Genomic DNA, 13,703 nt, shown 5'->3' on the forward strand with positions numbered 1-13,703 from the left:
ATTCAATTCCTCCCTTTATGTCAGTTTCTCTCTTTATGTCTGTTAATATTTCCTTTACATATTCAGGTGTTCTTATCTCTGGAGCCACGGGACTACCAGGAAAGTCTCCCCTTGCTGCTTTTACTATTCTCTCTTTGTCTTTAATTTTTGCCATTTTAATTACAATGTGTCTTGTTGTGGTCTTCTTTGGAGTTGATCCTGTTTGGGACTCTCTGGGCTTCCTGGACATGGATGTCTATTCCTTTTTCCAGGTCAGGAAAACTTTCAGCAAGTATATCTCTAAATATGCTCTCTGTCTCTTTTTCCCTCCTCTGGAACCCCTACAATGCAGATGTTAGCACACTTGATGCCCTGGAAATCTCTTAAACTGTGTTCACTTTTTTTTTCTTCTTAGCTTCAGTGATTTCTACTACTCTATCTTCCAACTCACTGGAAGATATTCGATAGAATGTGATAGAATTCCTCTATGTCATTTAATCTACTGTTGATTTCTTCTAGTGTATTTTTCATTTCAGTTATGTTCATCTGTTTGGTTTTTCTTTGTATCTTCTAACTCTTTGTTAAACTTCTGTGTTCATCCATTCTTCTCTGGAGTTCTTTCATCTTTATGATCATTACCTTGAACTCTATCAGGGAGTTCACCGATCTCCACTTCACTTAGTTTTTCTTCTGGGGTCTTGTCCCTTTGATTGGAACAAGCTCCTCTGTAACCTCAATTTGTCTAATTTGCTGTTTCTATTTCCATGTATCTGGCAGGTTGGTCGTTTCTTGACCTTAGAGAAATGGCCTTTTGTAGGAGCTGTCCTGTGCATCCTATCTCCTGATTACCAGAGCTGTATGCTCCAGGGCTGCCCCGTATTGCGTGGGCCCCTCTGTTGTGATGGGGATGACTACGCGTAGGTGGTCCAGTAGGTGTGGCTGGCCCCTGGTCTGGTTAGCTGCCAGGCCCTGCCTTATGCAGAGGCTGCCAGTCACTGGCTGGCAAGATACTCAGTTTTTATAAGCTCTATAGGGGGTTCCTATGAACATCCAGCTTTGGCAACCAATGGTTAAAAGGATGTTTATTTATTCAACTAGTAGGTGTTGAGCACCAGCCATTGATACAGTGCTGAGTTCAATTATCTTGGTCCCTCCCCTCAGGGGGGAGCAGAAAATGTCCACTTTCCCAGCTATCACTGCTGCTGCTGCTGCTGCCAAGTCGATTCAGTCGTGTCCAATTCTGTGCGACTCCATAGATGGCAGCCCAACAGGCTCCCCCATCCCTGGGATTCTCCAGGCAACAACACTGGAGTGGGTTGCCATTTCCTTCTCCAATGCATGAAAGTGAAAAGTGAAAGTGAAGTCGATCAGTCGTGTCCGACTCTTAGCGACCCCATGGACTACAGGCTACCAGGCTCCTCCATCCATGGGATTTTCCAGGGAAAAGTACTGGAGTGGGGTGCCATTGCCTTCTCCACCCAGCTATCACTAGCTTCTCTTAAATTCAAGTCTTCTACTTATGCACTGGCTCCCCACTTCCTCTCACCTGCTCCAGGACATAAACTTTTAAGAGTTCTTCCCCCTTCCTGTTATAATATCAATTTTTATTTCTCTGTTGGATCATTCCCAATACAATACATACATACATTTATTTTTTCCCATTCTTTAAAAAAAAACAAAACAAAAATCTCTTGTCTTTCACTGGACAAACTGGGAACAATCTGAACACTGAAAATAATCATTATCCTAACTAATTGTAATACAAAACATAAATAAAAACCTTAAGTCCATAATGATACTCAAAAACAAGGAAGAATTAAAACAAGAATTAAAACCTCCTTAGCCTCTATGTTGGCACCTGCTCCACAAACTACTTACTCTGAAAATACAGGAAAATAATTAAGGTTTTATCCAGCCTGATTAAGGTGAACTTCAGCTCATGCAGTTAATAAAGAAAAGCTTTTGTTTATAGAAAAAAAATGTACCTGAATTAGATAAATTGATTCAGACCAGACAAGCATCATAACTGGCTCCTAAAAACAGGTTAAAGGGTCTTGGGGAACAAGATATCCAATAAATCATTTGCTGACTACAAAGAAGAAATATACTCTAAAAACAGAGATCATTTATTATCACCTTAATCAAATGATCAAATTTGTTCTTGATAATGTAGGGACAGCTGACATTAAATGCATCTTAATAAGATGCAATTTGTTGAGATATATATATGTACATATATCTCAACAAAATATAGTTACAGTGGATTTTTTGGGGGAGCCGCTTTGCACAGCTTGTGGGATTTTAGTTCTTCCACCAGGGATCAAACCCAGGCCTTCAACAGTGAAAGCACAGAGTCCTAACCACTGAACCACCAAGAAATTCCTACAGTTGATTTACATATGTATACAAATATATATTCGTGGAAGAAGACAAAGAGGAGAAAAAATTTCGAAAGAAATAATGGTGAAATATTTCCTAAACTTTGTGAAAGACATAAATTTACAGATTCAGGAAGCTCAGAGAACCCCAAGCAGCATAAATTCAAAGGAAACCACATCTAGGTACATAAATGATCAACTGCTGAAAACCACAGAAAAGAAGAAAAAAAAATTGAAAAGCAGAAGCAGTCAGAGATTACATACAGAAGTTAGAATTACCACTGACTTCTCATTAGGAATGAAAGGCTAAAAGACAGTAGAATGATGTATTTAAAGCACTTTAAGCAGAAAGACTATTCTTCAAAAATGTGGGTGAAATAATGAAATTTTAGATAAAAGAATTTGTCATTAGTAGAGCTGCACTATAAAAAGTACTAAAGAGGACTTCTTTAGTGGTCTAGGGGTTAAGAATCTGTATGGCCTCCTTATGTAGGGAACACAGGTTCGACCCCTGGTCCAGGAAGATTCCCCATGCCTTGGGGCAACTAAGCCTGTGCTTGCAACTACTGAGCTCACAGGCTCTAAACCCTGAGACCCCAACTACTGAGCACAAGCACCCTAGAGCGCCAGGCTCTGCAACAAGAGCCTGAGCAGCACAATTAGAGAGCTCCCATTCAATGCAATCAGAGAAAGTCTGCACGCAGCAACAAAGACCCAGCAGAACCAAAAATAAAAATCAATTTTTAAAAAAGGTACTAAACAAAATTCTCGAGGTTTAAGGGAAGTGATGCCAGATGGAAACTGGGTATTCAGGAAGAAATGAAGAGCAATGCAAAGAGTAAATATATGAGTAACACAAAAGACTACTTTTTCCTCTAATTTCTTTAAGATAAAAATTATACTGTGGTATTGTGGGATTTATAAACTTATGTAGATACAACAAATGTGACAACTAGAGCATAAAAGATGAAGGAGGGGGGTTGAAAAGTTCTCACATTTTCTATGAAGCAGACCGGGAAGAGCTAGGCTTGATAAAGGACAGAAATGGTATGGACCTAACAGAAGCAGAAGATATTAAGAAGAGGTGGCAAGAATACACAGAAGAACTGTACAAAAAAGATCTTCACGACCCAGATAATCACGATGGTGTGATCACTGACCTAGAGCCAGACATCCTGGAATGTGAAGTCAAGTGGGCCTTAGAAAGCATCACTATGAACAAAGCTAGTGGAGGTGATGGAATTCCAGTTGAGCTATTCCAAATCCTGAAAGACGATGCTGTGAACGTGCTGCACTCAATATGCCAGCAAATTTGGAAAACTCAGCAGTGGCCACAGGACTGGAAAAAGTCAGTTTTCATTCCAATCCCAAAGAAAGGCAGTACCAAAGAATGCTCAAACTACTGCACAACTGCACTCATCTCACACGCTAGTGAAGTAATGCTCAAAATTCTCCAAGCCAGGCTTCAGCAATATGTGAACCGTGAACTTCCTGATGTTCAAGCTGGTTTTAGAAAAGGCAGAGGAACCAGAGATCAAATTGCCAACATCCCCTGGATCATGGAAAAAGCAAGAGAGTTCTAGAAAAACATCTATTTCTGCTTTATTGACTATGCCAAAGCCTTTGACTGTGTGGATCACAATAAACTGTGGAAAATTCTTCAAGAGATGGGAATACCAGACCACCTGACCTGCCTCTTGAGAAATCTGTATGCAGGTCAGGAAGCAACAATTAGAACTGGACATGGAACAACAGACTGGTTCCAAATAGGAAAAGGAGTACGTCAAGGCTGTGTATTGTCACCCTGTTTATTTAACTTATATGCAGAGTACATCATGAGAAACGCTGGACTGGAAGAAACACTAGCTGGAATCAAGATTGCCGGGAGAAATATCAATAACCTCAGATATGCAGATGACACCACCCTTATGGCAGAAAGTGAAGAGGAACTAAAAAACCTCTTGATGAAAGTGAAAGAGGAGAGTGAAAAAGTTGGCTTAAAGCTCAACATTCAGAAAACTACGATCATGGCATCCGGTCCCATCACTTCATGGGAAATAGATGGGGAAACAGTGGAAACAGTGTCAGACTTTATTTTTTTGAGCTCCAAAATCACTGCAGATGGTGACTGAAGCCATGAAATTAAAAGACACTTACTCCTTGGAAGGAAAGTTATGACCAACCTAGATAGCATATTCAAAAGCAGAGACATTACTTTGCCAACAAAGGTCCATCTAGTCAAGGCTATGGTTTTTCCTGTGGTCATGTATGGATGTGAGAGTTGGACTGTGAAGAAGGCTGAGTGCCGAAGAATTGATGCTTTTGAACTGTGGTGTTGGAGAAGACTCTTGAGAGTCCCTTGGACTGCAAGGAGATCCAACCAGTCCACTCTGAAGGAGATCAGCCCTAGGATTTCTTTGGAAGGAATGATGCTAAAGCTGAAACTCCAGTACTTTGGCCACCTCATGCGAAGAGTTGACTCATTGGAAAAGACTCTGATGCTGGGAGGGATTGGGGGCAGGAGGAGAAGGGGACGACAGAGGATGAGATGGCTGGATGGCATCACTGACTCGATGGACATGAGTCTCAGTGAACTCCGGGAGTTGGTGTTGGACAGGGAGGCCTGCGTGCTGCGATTCATGGGGTCGCAAAGAGTCGGACACAACTGAGTGACTAATCTGATCTGATAATCCCTATAGCAACCACTAAAAAAAACAAACAAACCAATTACATATAGCTAAAATACCAACAAATTTATATGGATTTTCGCAACTGTTCAAGACGGAAAAGAAGGAGGAGGAACCAAAAAAAAAGAGAGAGAAGGGAAAAACAAAAAAACTGTAAAATGGTAGATCTAAATCGAACCTTAGCAAATATTACACTAAATATTAATGAACTAAACAGGCTAATTAAATCCTCAGCTCTCATCTTGCTTGGCCTCAAAGCAAAATCTGTCACAGCTGGTCATTCTTTCCCTGACTTACTTTCTCCTCCTGACTCCCAGGACATCATCTTCATTCATTTCTCTTCCTCTCTCACAAGCTGTGCTCCTGTTCAGTGTCCTCTCCTGGGATTGAGACTTGATTCCAGAAATAGCCTTTGGGACTCAGCGCTTGATCCTCCTCTTTCTCAGAACTCCCTTGGCCTAGTTTCAAAGTTCAATTCTGCCCATTTTTGGCCCATAACCTGTCTTTTCAACTCCTTACATCTATCAGCCTGTTCACTATTTCCACTTAGATGTCTAACAGACAACTGTCCACTTCTTGTTGGAACACAACTTATTTTGCCCCAAATCTGCTCTGTCTGAGTAACTAGCTCTGTCTATTTCTAGTGAAGGACATGAATCCCTTCAATCGCTCACATCAAAAGCCTGGAGTTATCATAAACTCTTTTTCTCTCATACCTTGCATTCAGTTCATCAAGTAACTGATCCTGCTGGTTCTACCTCCAAAATATATCCAGAATGCAACTACTACTCATTCAGCCTTGGCCCCAACTATCACTACCTCCTGCCTAGATTACTGCAAAGGCCTCTGAATTCATCTCTCTGCTTGTATTCTAGGCCTTTACAATCTGTTCTGACTATGGCAACTAAATGATCTTTTTAAAATAGAAGTCAGAGGGACTTCCCAGAGGAGGGAATCCCTTGGAAGTCCAGTAGTTAGGACTTGGTACTTCCATGCAGTGGCCCTGGTCGAGGAACTAAGATCCCACAAGCTGTGCAGTGCAACACAAAACATAAACAAAAATAAAATAGATGTCAGATAGTATAACCTTCCACTAAAACCCTACAATGGGACTTCCCTGGTGGTCTAATCTACCTGCCAAGGCAGCAGACATGGGTTTGATCCCTAGTCTGGGAAGATTCCACACACCACAGGGCAACTGAGCCCATGCACCACAACTACTGAGCTTGCACACCCTACAGCCACTGCTCCAAAACAGAGAGAGAAGCTATCTGCTTGCCGCAACTAGAGAAAGCCCGCTCCCAGCAATGAAAACCTAGCATGGCCAGTCAATCAAATCAATCAATACTCTGCACTGGCTCCCCATGCGGGCTTCCCTGTGGCTCAACTGGTAAAGAATCCAGCCGCCATGAGGGAGACCTGGGTTCGATCCCTGGGTTGGGAAGATCCCCTGGAGAAGGGAAAGGCTACCTACTCCAGTATTCTGGCCTGGAGAATTCCATTAACTGTATAGTCCATGGGGTCACAAAGAGTCAGACACGACTGAGCAACTTTCACTTTTCACATGGGCTTTAAAAGGCCCCACCTGGTCTGGCCTCCCATTTCCCCTCTAACCTCAGCTGGTACTACTCTTCTCCTCACTTGTCGCCAGATGCAGTGGCTTCTTTGCTATCCTTCAACTCAACAGACATGTTCTTGCCTGAAGGCCTTTACATAGGTTCTGCCCTCTGCCTGGTACTCTTCTCCATATATCCATACAGCAAACTCCCTCACCTTCCCCCCATCTTGGAAGGATGTCATCTTCTTAATAGGGCCTACCACAGCCATCCTTATTTAAAATTACAACTTGCTCCTCCAAACCTAGAACTCCTGATTAATTTATCCTACTCTACTTTTATTTATGGATTTATCACTGGTCAAAAATATATACTGGACCATTTACTTATGACGTATATTCTAAATTATTTGCCCTACTATGATGTACGTTCCACGAGGGCAGGGATCTTTATCGCTTTTGTCTTTGGCTGTATCTCTATGACTGACTGAATGCCAAGTGCCAAAGAACAGGAGCAGATAAAATGCTTTGTGCAGTAGCAAGGGTACCAGGGGAGCAGAGGCCCTCCTGTGGGTTGGCTCTGCCTACCTCCCTCCGGCCTCATCCTGCACTTCTCTCTTCCTGTTCACTGCTTCCCAGCTCCACTGGCCTCCTTGATTCTTTAATAAAGTAAGACTGTCCCATTGGATGGCCTCTGTTCTGGCTGTCTGCAGTGCCTAGACTACTCTTACCCTTTCCTTTGCGTGTTTGGATCCCTCTTGTCATTCACGTCTCTGCTTCAATACGAAGCCTTCAGAGCAGCCTGCCCTGCCACCCAATCTGATATTCCTCCTCCATCACTTTCTCAACACTGCATCCTAGTTTTCTGTATTAGGCCTTATCACCACCTGAAAATTTCTTCTCAATTCTTTTTAAACAGTTGTCCTTACTCACTCTATCGAATTCCATACTACAAAGTAAGTTCCACAGAACAGACTTAACCGTTCTACTCATCACCATATCCCCAGCGCCTATGACAGTGCCTGACATGGAACAGGTGCTCAATTAATACTTGTGGTGTGGATGGAGACAGGTGAACTGAACCTTATGTGTGGACAGGATTCACTCTTCTCTTCCAAAGGGCATTAAGCTGTCCCTGGGGACCTCTAGGATGCCAATCCACAGGGAAGACAAGGCTCCTGGTTTTGAGGTTAAAGAGAGAAAGTGTCTCACCTCTGAATGGTTTCTTCCTGTTCCTTAACCATGTGTGCCAACTGCTGGAAGATGGAGCCCAGCTCAACAATTGTGGACTCAATGTTCTGCATGGTGTCTGCCCGGCTCTGGATGTAAGAATCCTTCAGAGGAGAGAGAGCGTACATGAACAACAGGAGCTTCTGAGGGTGGGTCCTGCCTCTCTGGGGCTTTCCAGTTGGCCATTCCACCCATGGCACATGCCAAACACTTGCTTGTGACCACAGGAGAAAACAGGGGAACAACTCCTCCCTGCCTCAGAGCGTGCGTACCTGCTCGTCAATGAGCTGCAGCTGCTGGCTGGTCCTAGAGTCCATCATGTCAATGGCCACATCCCCAGAGGCTCGGGACTCCGCCCCCAAAACCACAGCACCGCCCCCTGGGGGGGAAGAAAGACAACATGGCACTTCTTAGCAGTTAAAAGATTCAAAGCCCATATGCTCTGGATTTGAATCCCAGCTCTGGCACTTACTAGCCTTGTGACCCTGGACAAGTCATTTAACCTCTCTGAGCCTCAGTGTTCTCACCTGTAAAATGGGGGATAATGATAGTTGCTTTCTCAAAGGGTGGTTTTGAGAATGAATGACTGTGAATATAATGACTAAGTGGACCAAAAATTTAAAAAGCTCATTCTTTTGAACATGACTGGATTCACCCTCAACAGGGGAGAATGCTGGAGGCTAGATGCGGATTATAGATCCCAGGCATCAGGAGTGACCTCTGAGAAAGCCTAAAGAAAGCAACTTCCTTAATCCTCTGCTCTCCTACCCAACCCCTGCCTTAGGGAGATACCCTGAGACCCAGAGTCACTATGCCTTACCCCTCAGGGCTCCCTGACTTGCCTGTGACTTACCCAGGTGGTTGGGGGCAAGGGGCAGGGCTGATACAGGCGCCCGGGAGAACTGCTCCCGCCGGCTTCTCTGCTGCTTCAGGTTCTGGGTTTGGGGAAGAAATGCAAAGGTCCTGAGGCCTCTGGAAAGCGGGCACATTAGATTGCCCCTGGTGCCCGTGACCCTGTTGCCCTTGCCCTTCCCACTGCCCTCTGGGGCCCTCATGCCCAGATTCCTATCCCTCCTACCCAGCTTCTTCTCACCTCTGTCCTCACTTCTAAAACTGACTTGAAGTCGTTGGACATGGAGGCCAGTTTTGACTGGAAGAGGAGGAGAGAGGATCAGCCAGAGAAGACAACGCCTCCTCCCTTCTGCCACCCCCTCTCCCTGGTCCCACCTGCAGGGAGACCACGATGGTGTTGGAATGGGTTTGCAGGTGCCGGCCACTCTGGCTGCCCTTGGCCCTCACGAAGTCCTGAAGCTGGGCAATTTGTTTGTTGAGGCTATTGATGTCCTGGTGAAAGAGTCAACAGAAAAACAGTATCAACCAGGGAGGTGGGGGCTCAGCCAGTGTCTCTCCCACGTGGACGTCTCTGGCAGGGATGGCAGGATGAACATACTAGCAGGGGTGATGCTGTCTCAGACAGTCAGGCCAGAAGGGCCTGCTGGTACAGTCCAACCTCTGGAGGTTGCTCTGGCTCAGTCCCTGCAGAGTAGAGCCAGAAAGAGGTGAAATGTGGCCTCGTCTGTCTGTAAAGAACTGAGTTGTTTACTCCCTCCACCCTACTGCCCTGCTCACTACTGCTCATGGCCACAGACCCCTTAAAAGGCCAGAATCTCAGACCCAGAGCGTGCTGACCAAAAAGCATCTGTGTTGTACTCAGGAGATGGGAGGAGTCCTTCAAACATTAACGAAATGCTTTTTATATACACAATTCCTTTTAAAAAATTACTACTAAAAAAATAAATAAAAATAAAAAAATAAAAAATTACTACTGCAGGGACTTCCCTGGGGGACAGTGGCTAAGACTCTGCACTCCCAGTGCAGGGGGCCCGGGTTCAACCCCTGGTCAGGGAACTAGATCCTACACACCACAACTAAAGATCCGTGTGCTGCAATGAAGACTGAAGAATGAACCTTGAACTGCAGTGAAGTTGCATGCTGCAACTAAGACCCGGTGCAGCCAAATATACACATATGGGCTTTCCTGGTGGCTTAGACAGTCAGGAGGCAAGAGACCAAGGTTCCACCCCTGGGTCAGGAACATCTCCTGGAGAAGGGAATAGATACCATGCCAGTATTCTTGCCTGGAGAATTCCATGGACAGAGGAGCCTGGTAGACTTATACAGTCCATGGGGTTGCAAAGAGTCAGATACGACTGAGTGACTTATATACACACACACATATATTTTAAATTATTTTAATTAATATATTTTAAATTACTATTGCAAAAGAGTGAAAGGTGTGACTTGTCGAACTTTATACATGAGTTAGTAGCACAGCCAGGCTTTCTACACGAGGCCACTGGATCCTCTGCTTTCCCAATCCTGCCTGCTGAGGGCCTCACAAGACAAGGGAGATGAAGGACTGACCCGGAGTGGCAGAGAAAGCTTGCCCCAGAGCAGCTAGGTCCAGGGCAGGACCAGAGGAGAAAGAGGAGGGGGAGGGGAAAGGGGTCACAAATGGCTCAAAAAATAGGCTAAAAAATACTAGATCAGGCAACTTCTAGAATCCCTCCAACAGTCCCCTGAATTAGTACCCCAGCCCCAAGGATTCTCAAGTCCTCTGGACAATTTCTGCTGCTGACAGCCATGTATTCGAAATGGTATTCCAGGTTTCCCCCCATAAAATCTCCTCCCCTAGGAGCTCAGAAAATGCCACTACTCCCCACTTAGGTGCCCAAGCTAAAAGCTTCTAAGTCACATACTGACAACTCCTTAACCCAACCTATACGCCACAGCACAATGACAACCTTCACTGAGCATTTACTATGTATTCAGACCTTGTGAACAGAACAGCAGCCCTGGCTTTGATTACCGTGCACCACACAACTTGCTAAGCAGCTTATGACTTTCTCTTCAACTTAACCCAGAAAGCAACTCTTTATCCTCCACCTGCCCTGAAAAGCTATTCCGCCTTCCTCTGTGCCATTTTGGTAAATGGCACCACCATTCACCAGCTGCTCAGACCAAAAACTTAGCAAGTCATCTTCAATTCCTCCCTTCCCTTAATCTACAAGGAATCCACAAAGAACCCAGTTGATTCCAACATACACTCTGAATATGTCCACTCATTTTCTTCTCTAACAAAGCCACTCTAGTCCAAACTGTCCTCTCTTTCGAAAATCGCCTAGAGCCTCCTAAGTGACCTTCCTTTCAGAGTCTGCCCCCAACAAGCCGTTTCTACACAACAACCAGAGTGACCCTCCAAACCCAAAACAGGGCATGTATGTCATCCCCACTCTTAAAATCTTCTAAGAGCTTCCCACTAAATCTAGAAAAGAATCCACATTCCTCACCGAGCTGACGCAGCTACACGGCCTTGGTCTGCCCGCTCCTCTGGCCTTACCCCCCAGCCTCCTCCTCACTGGCTGTGCTGCAGCCACGCTGGCCCCTTCCACATGTGTCAAATGTATCAAAGCCACTCAGGCCTCAGGGCCTCTCCCTTTGCTACTCCCACTTTCTAGACCGTGCCCCTCCAATCTTTGGATGATCAATTTTTTCCTTACCATTCAGGTCTCCATGTCCCTTCCTCAGCTATGCCATCCCAGATCACCCCATATAACGTGGCTCCTACCCTGCGGAGCTTACTCTCCTTATTTAATAGGATGACCCACCACCTGAAATTGTATTTTCTGTTTATTTATATACTGTTTTGGAGAAGGCGATGGCACCCCACTCCAGTACCCTTGCCTGGAAAATCCCATGGATGGAGGAGCCTACTGGCTGCAGTCCATGGGGTCCCAAGAGTCAGACATGACTGAGCAACTTCACTTTCACTTTTCACTTTCATGCACTGGAGAAGGAAATGGCAACCTACTCCAGTGTTCTTGCCTGGAGAGTCCCAGGGACTGGGGACCCTGGTGGGCTGCCGTCTATGGGGTCGCACAGAGTCTGACACGACTGAGGTGACTTAGCAGCAGCAGCAGCATATACTGTTTGGTTCACCCACTTGGAAACGAAGTTCCCAAAGGCAGGGATCACATGGGTCTTCTTTGCTGTTGAATCCCCAGAACCAGGCAGCCAAAAGTCACTCAGTAATGTGAGGGATTGAAAAAATAAACCAATGAAGCCTCACAACAACCCTGCAAGGTGGGTACTGTTCTCATCGCCTTTTTCTTTAAAAGGGTGTGGCCTGCCAGGCTCCCCCATCCATGTGATTTTCCAGGCAAGAATAATGGAGTGGGTTGCCATTTCCTTCTCTAGGGGATCTTTCCCCTTCCTTCTCCAGGATAAGCTAGCTTACCCAACGTCATAAGTGGTGAGGCCTGGGATTTGAAGTCTGTCTCAATCCAGTCAGTGGTTACCTATGCAATAATGCTCCAACAGGGACTTCCCTGGTGGTCCAGTGGTTAAGAATCTGCCTTGCAAAGCACGGGACTTGGGTTCAATCCTTGGTTAACGAACTAAGATCCCAAATGGTCTGAAGCAACTAAGCCAAGATGCCACAGCTACTGAGCACACACGCTGTAACTAGAGAATCAGTGCACTGCGGGGAAAGATCCCCCATGACGGCAGTGAAGGTCCCACATGTCACAGCGAAGACCCAATGCAGGCAAACACATAAATATTTAAAAAAGAGTAATAACACCCCAGTAGTTGATGGAACCCTCTTCCATTCAGCACAGCATCTCTTCAACGTGTCTGCCCTTTGGCCTCTGCCATAATCATCTTCATACCAGACAACTGCACAAGCCTCTACCCTCACCTCTCTGCCCATTCACGCTCCAGGGTGTTTTTTCCTCCCATGGACATTCAATTTCTCACGTTATCCTTATCACATTATTCTGGGAAAGAAGCAAATCATATCGTTAGAGCTGCTATAACAGTGTCTTGCAGATAGAACTGGAATCCAGGTTCTAATCGTCTTTGCAGCCCACACATTTAGAGTGATTCTACACTCCTTTGCAAGCCCCATGATGGTCTTTACAACCACCTACCAGTCTACAATTTCAGCCTCATCTGCTGCCGATCACTCATCTGATCAACAAGTATTGAGCAAGGACTACACGCCAGGGGATTCCCAGGTGGCGCAGTGGTAAAGAATCTGCCTGCCAATGGAGGAGACACAAGAGACACAGGTTCAATCCCTGGGTCGGGAAGATCCTCTGGAGTAGGAAATGGCAACCCACTTCTTGCCTGAAGAATTCCATGGACAGAGGAGCCTGGTGGGCTACATTCATGTGGTTGCAAGGAGACAGACACAACTGAACCATTGAGCACTACACGCCAGACACTGTCACAGGTATCTGGGATACATCCCTGAACAAAGAGAAAGAAAAATTTCTGCTCTTGTGGCATTCCCATTTGTTATTTTCTTTTTTGTCCAGGAGGTAAGTGGGAGGAAACAAACAACAGACACAAGCTTGAAAGAGACTGTTAGAATGTATCAAGTGCTATAAACAAGAAAATAGAGCAAGGTAAGGGAGATCAGAGCTGGAGGGGCTGGGGTATTAAACAGCAACGTAGGCCTCCCTGAGCACATGACATCTGAGCAAAGACTTGAACTTTTCCTTTTTATGAGACATGCCGGTGCACACTGTTTGTTCTGTCTCAAATGTTCTTCTGTTGCCTCTCCACAAGCCTCGAAATCAGCTCAGTTTTCACCTCCTCGATAAAATCTTTCCCAGTGTACCCAGAATCTCATTCATCTTTTTGTACCATCTTTTTTGTGCCACTTGCTGCCTATTCATTGTAAGCGTGAGTTTATGGGACTGGATACCTCTTCCAGACAATAAGCCCTTAAAGGCTGGTATCTACCTCATAATGCTTGTGTGCTAAGTGTCCAGCTTTGTACATGGCAGATGACCACTGACACAACAG

General features: G+C 45.2%; 1 protein-coding gene across 4 annotated transcripts in view; it reads right to left on the reverse strand.

Moving 5' to 3' along the window:
• STX5 (syntaxin 5) overlaps positions 1-13,703 on the reverse strand; it is a 28,370-nt gene that overhangs the window by 11,764 nt on the left and 2,903 nt on the right. For all 4 annotated transcript variants that reach the window (XM_019954848.2, XM_019954850.2, XM_019954849.2 and 1 more), the window contains 5 exons: positions 9,057-9,173; positions 8,923-8,979; positions 8,683-8,764; positions 8,102-8,208; positions 7,812-7,933 (listed from right to left, as the gene is read on the reverse strand). In XM_019954848.2, coding sequence (XP_019810407.2) covers positions 7,812-7,933; positions 8,102-8,208; positions 8,683-8,764; positions 8,923-8,979; positions 9,057-9,173 — 485 coding nt within the window. The remainder of the gene's footprint in view (positions 1-7,811; positions 7,934-8,101; positions 8,209-8,682; positions 8,765-8,922; positions 8,980-9,056; positions 9,174-13,703) is intronic.

This window comes from Bos indicus, chromosome 29 (genome assembly GCF_029378745.1).
Source record: "Bos indicus isolate NIAB-ARS_2022 breed Sahiwal x Tharparkar chromosome 29, NIAB-ARS_B.indTharparkar_mat_pri_1.0, whole genome shotgun sequence".
Taxonomy (NCBI): Eukaryota; Metazoa; Chordata; class Mammalia; order Artiodactyla; family Bovidae; genus Bos; species Bos indicus.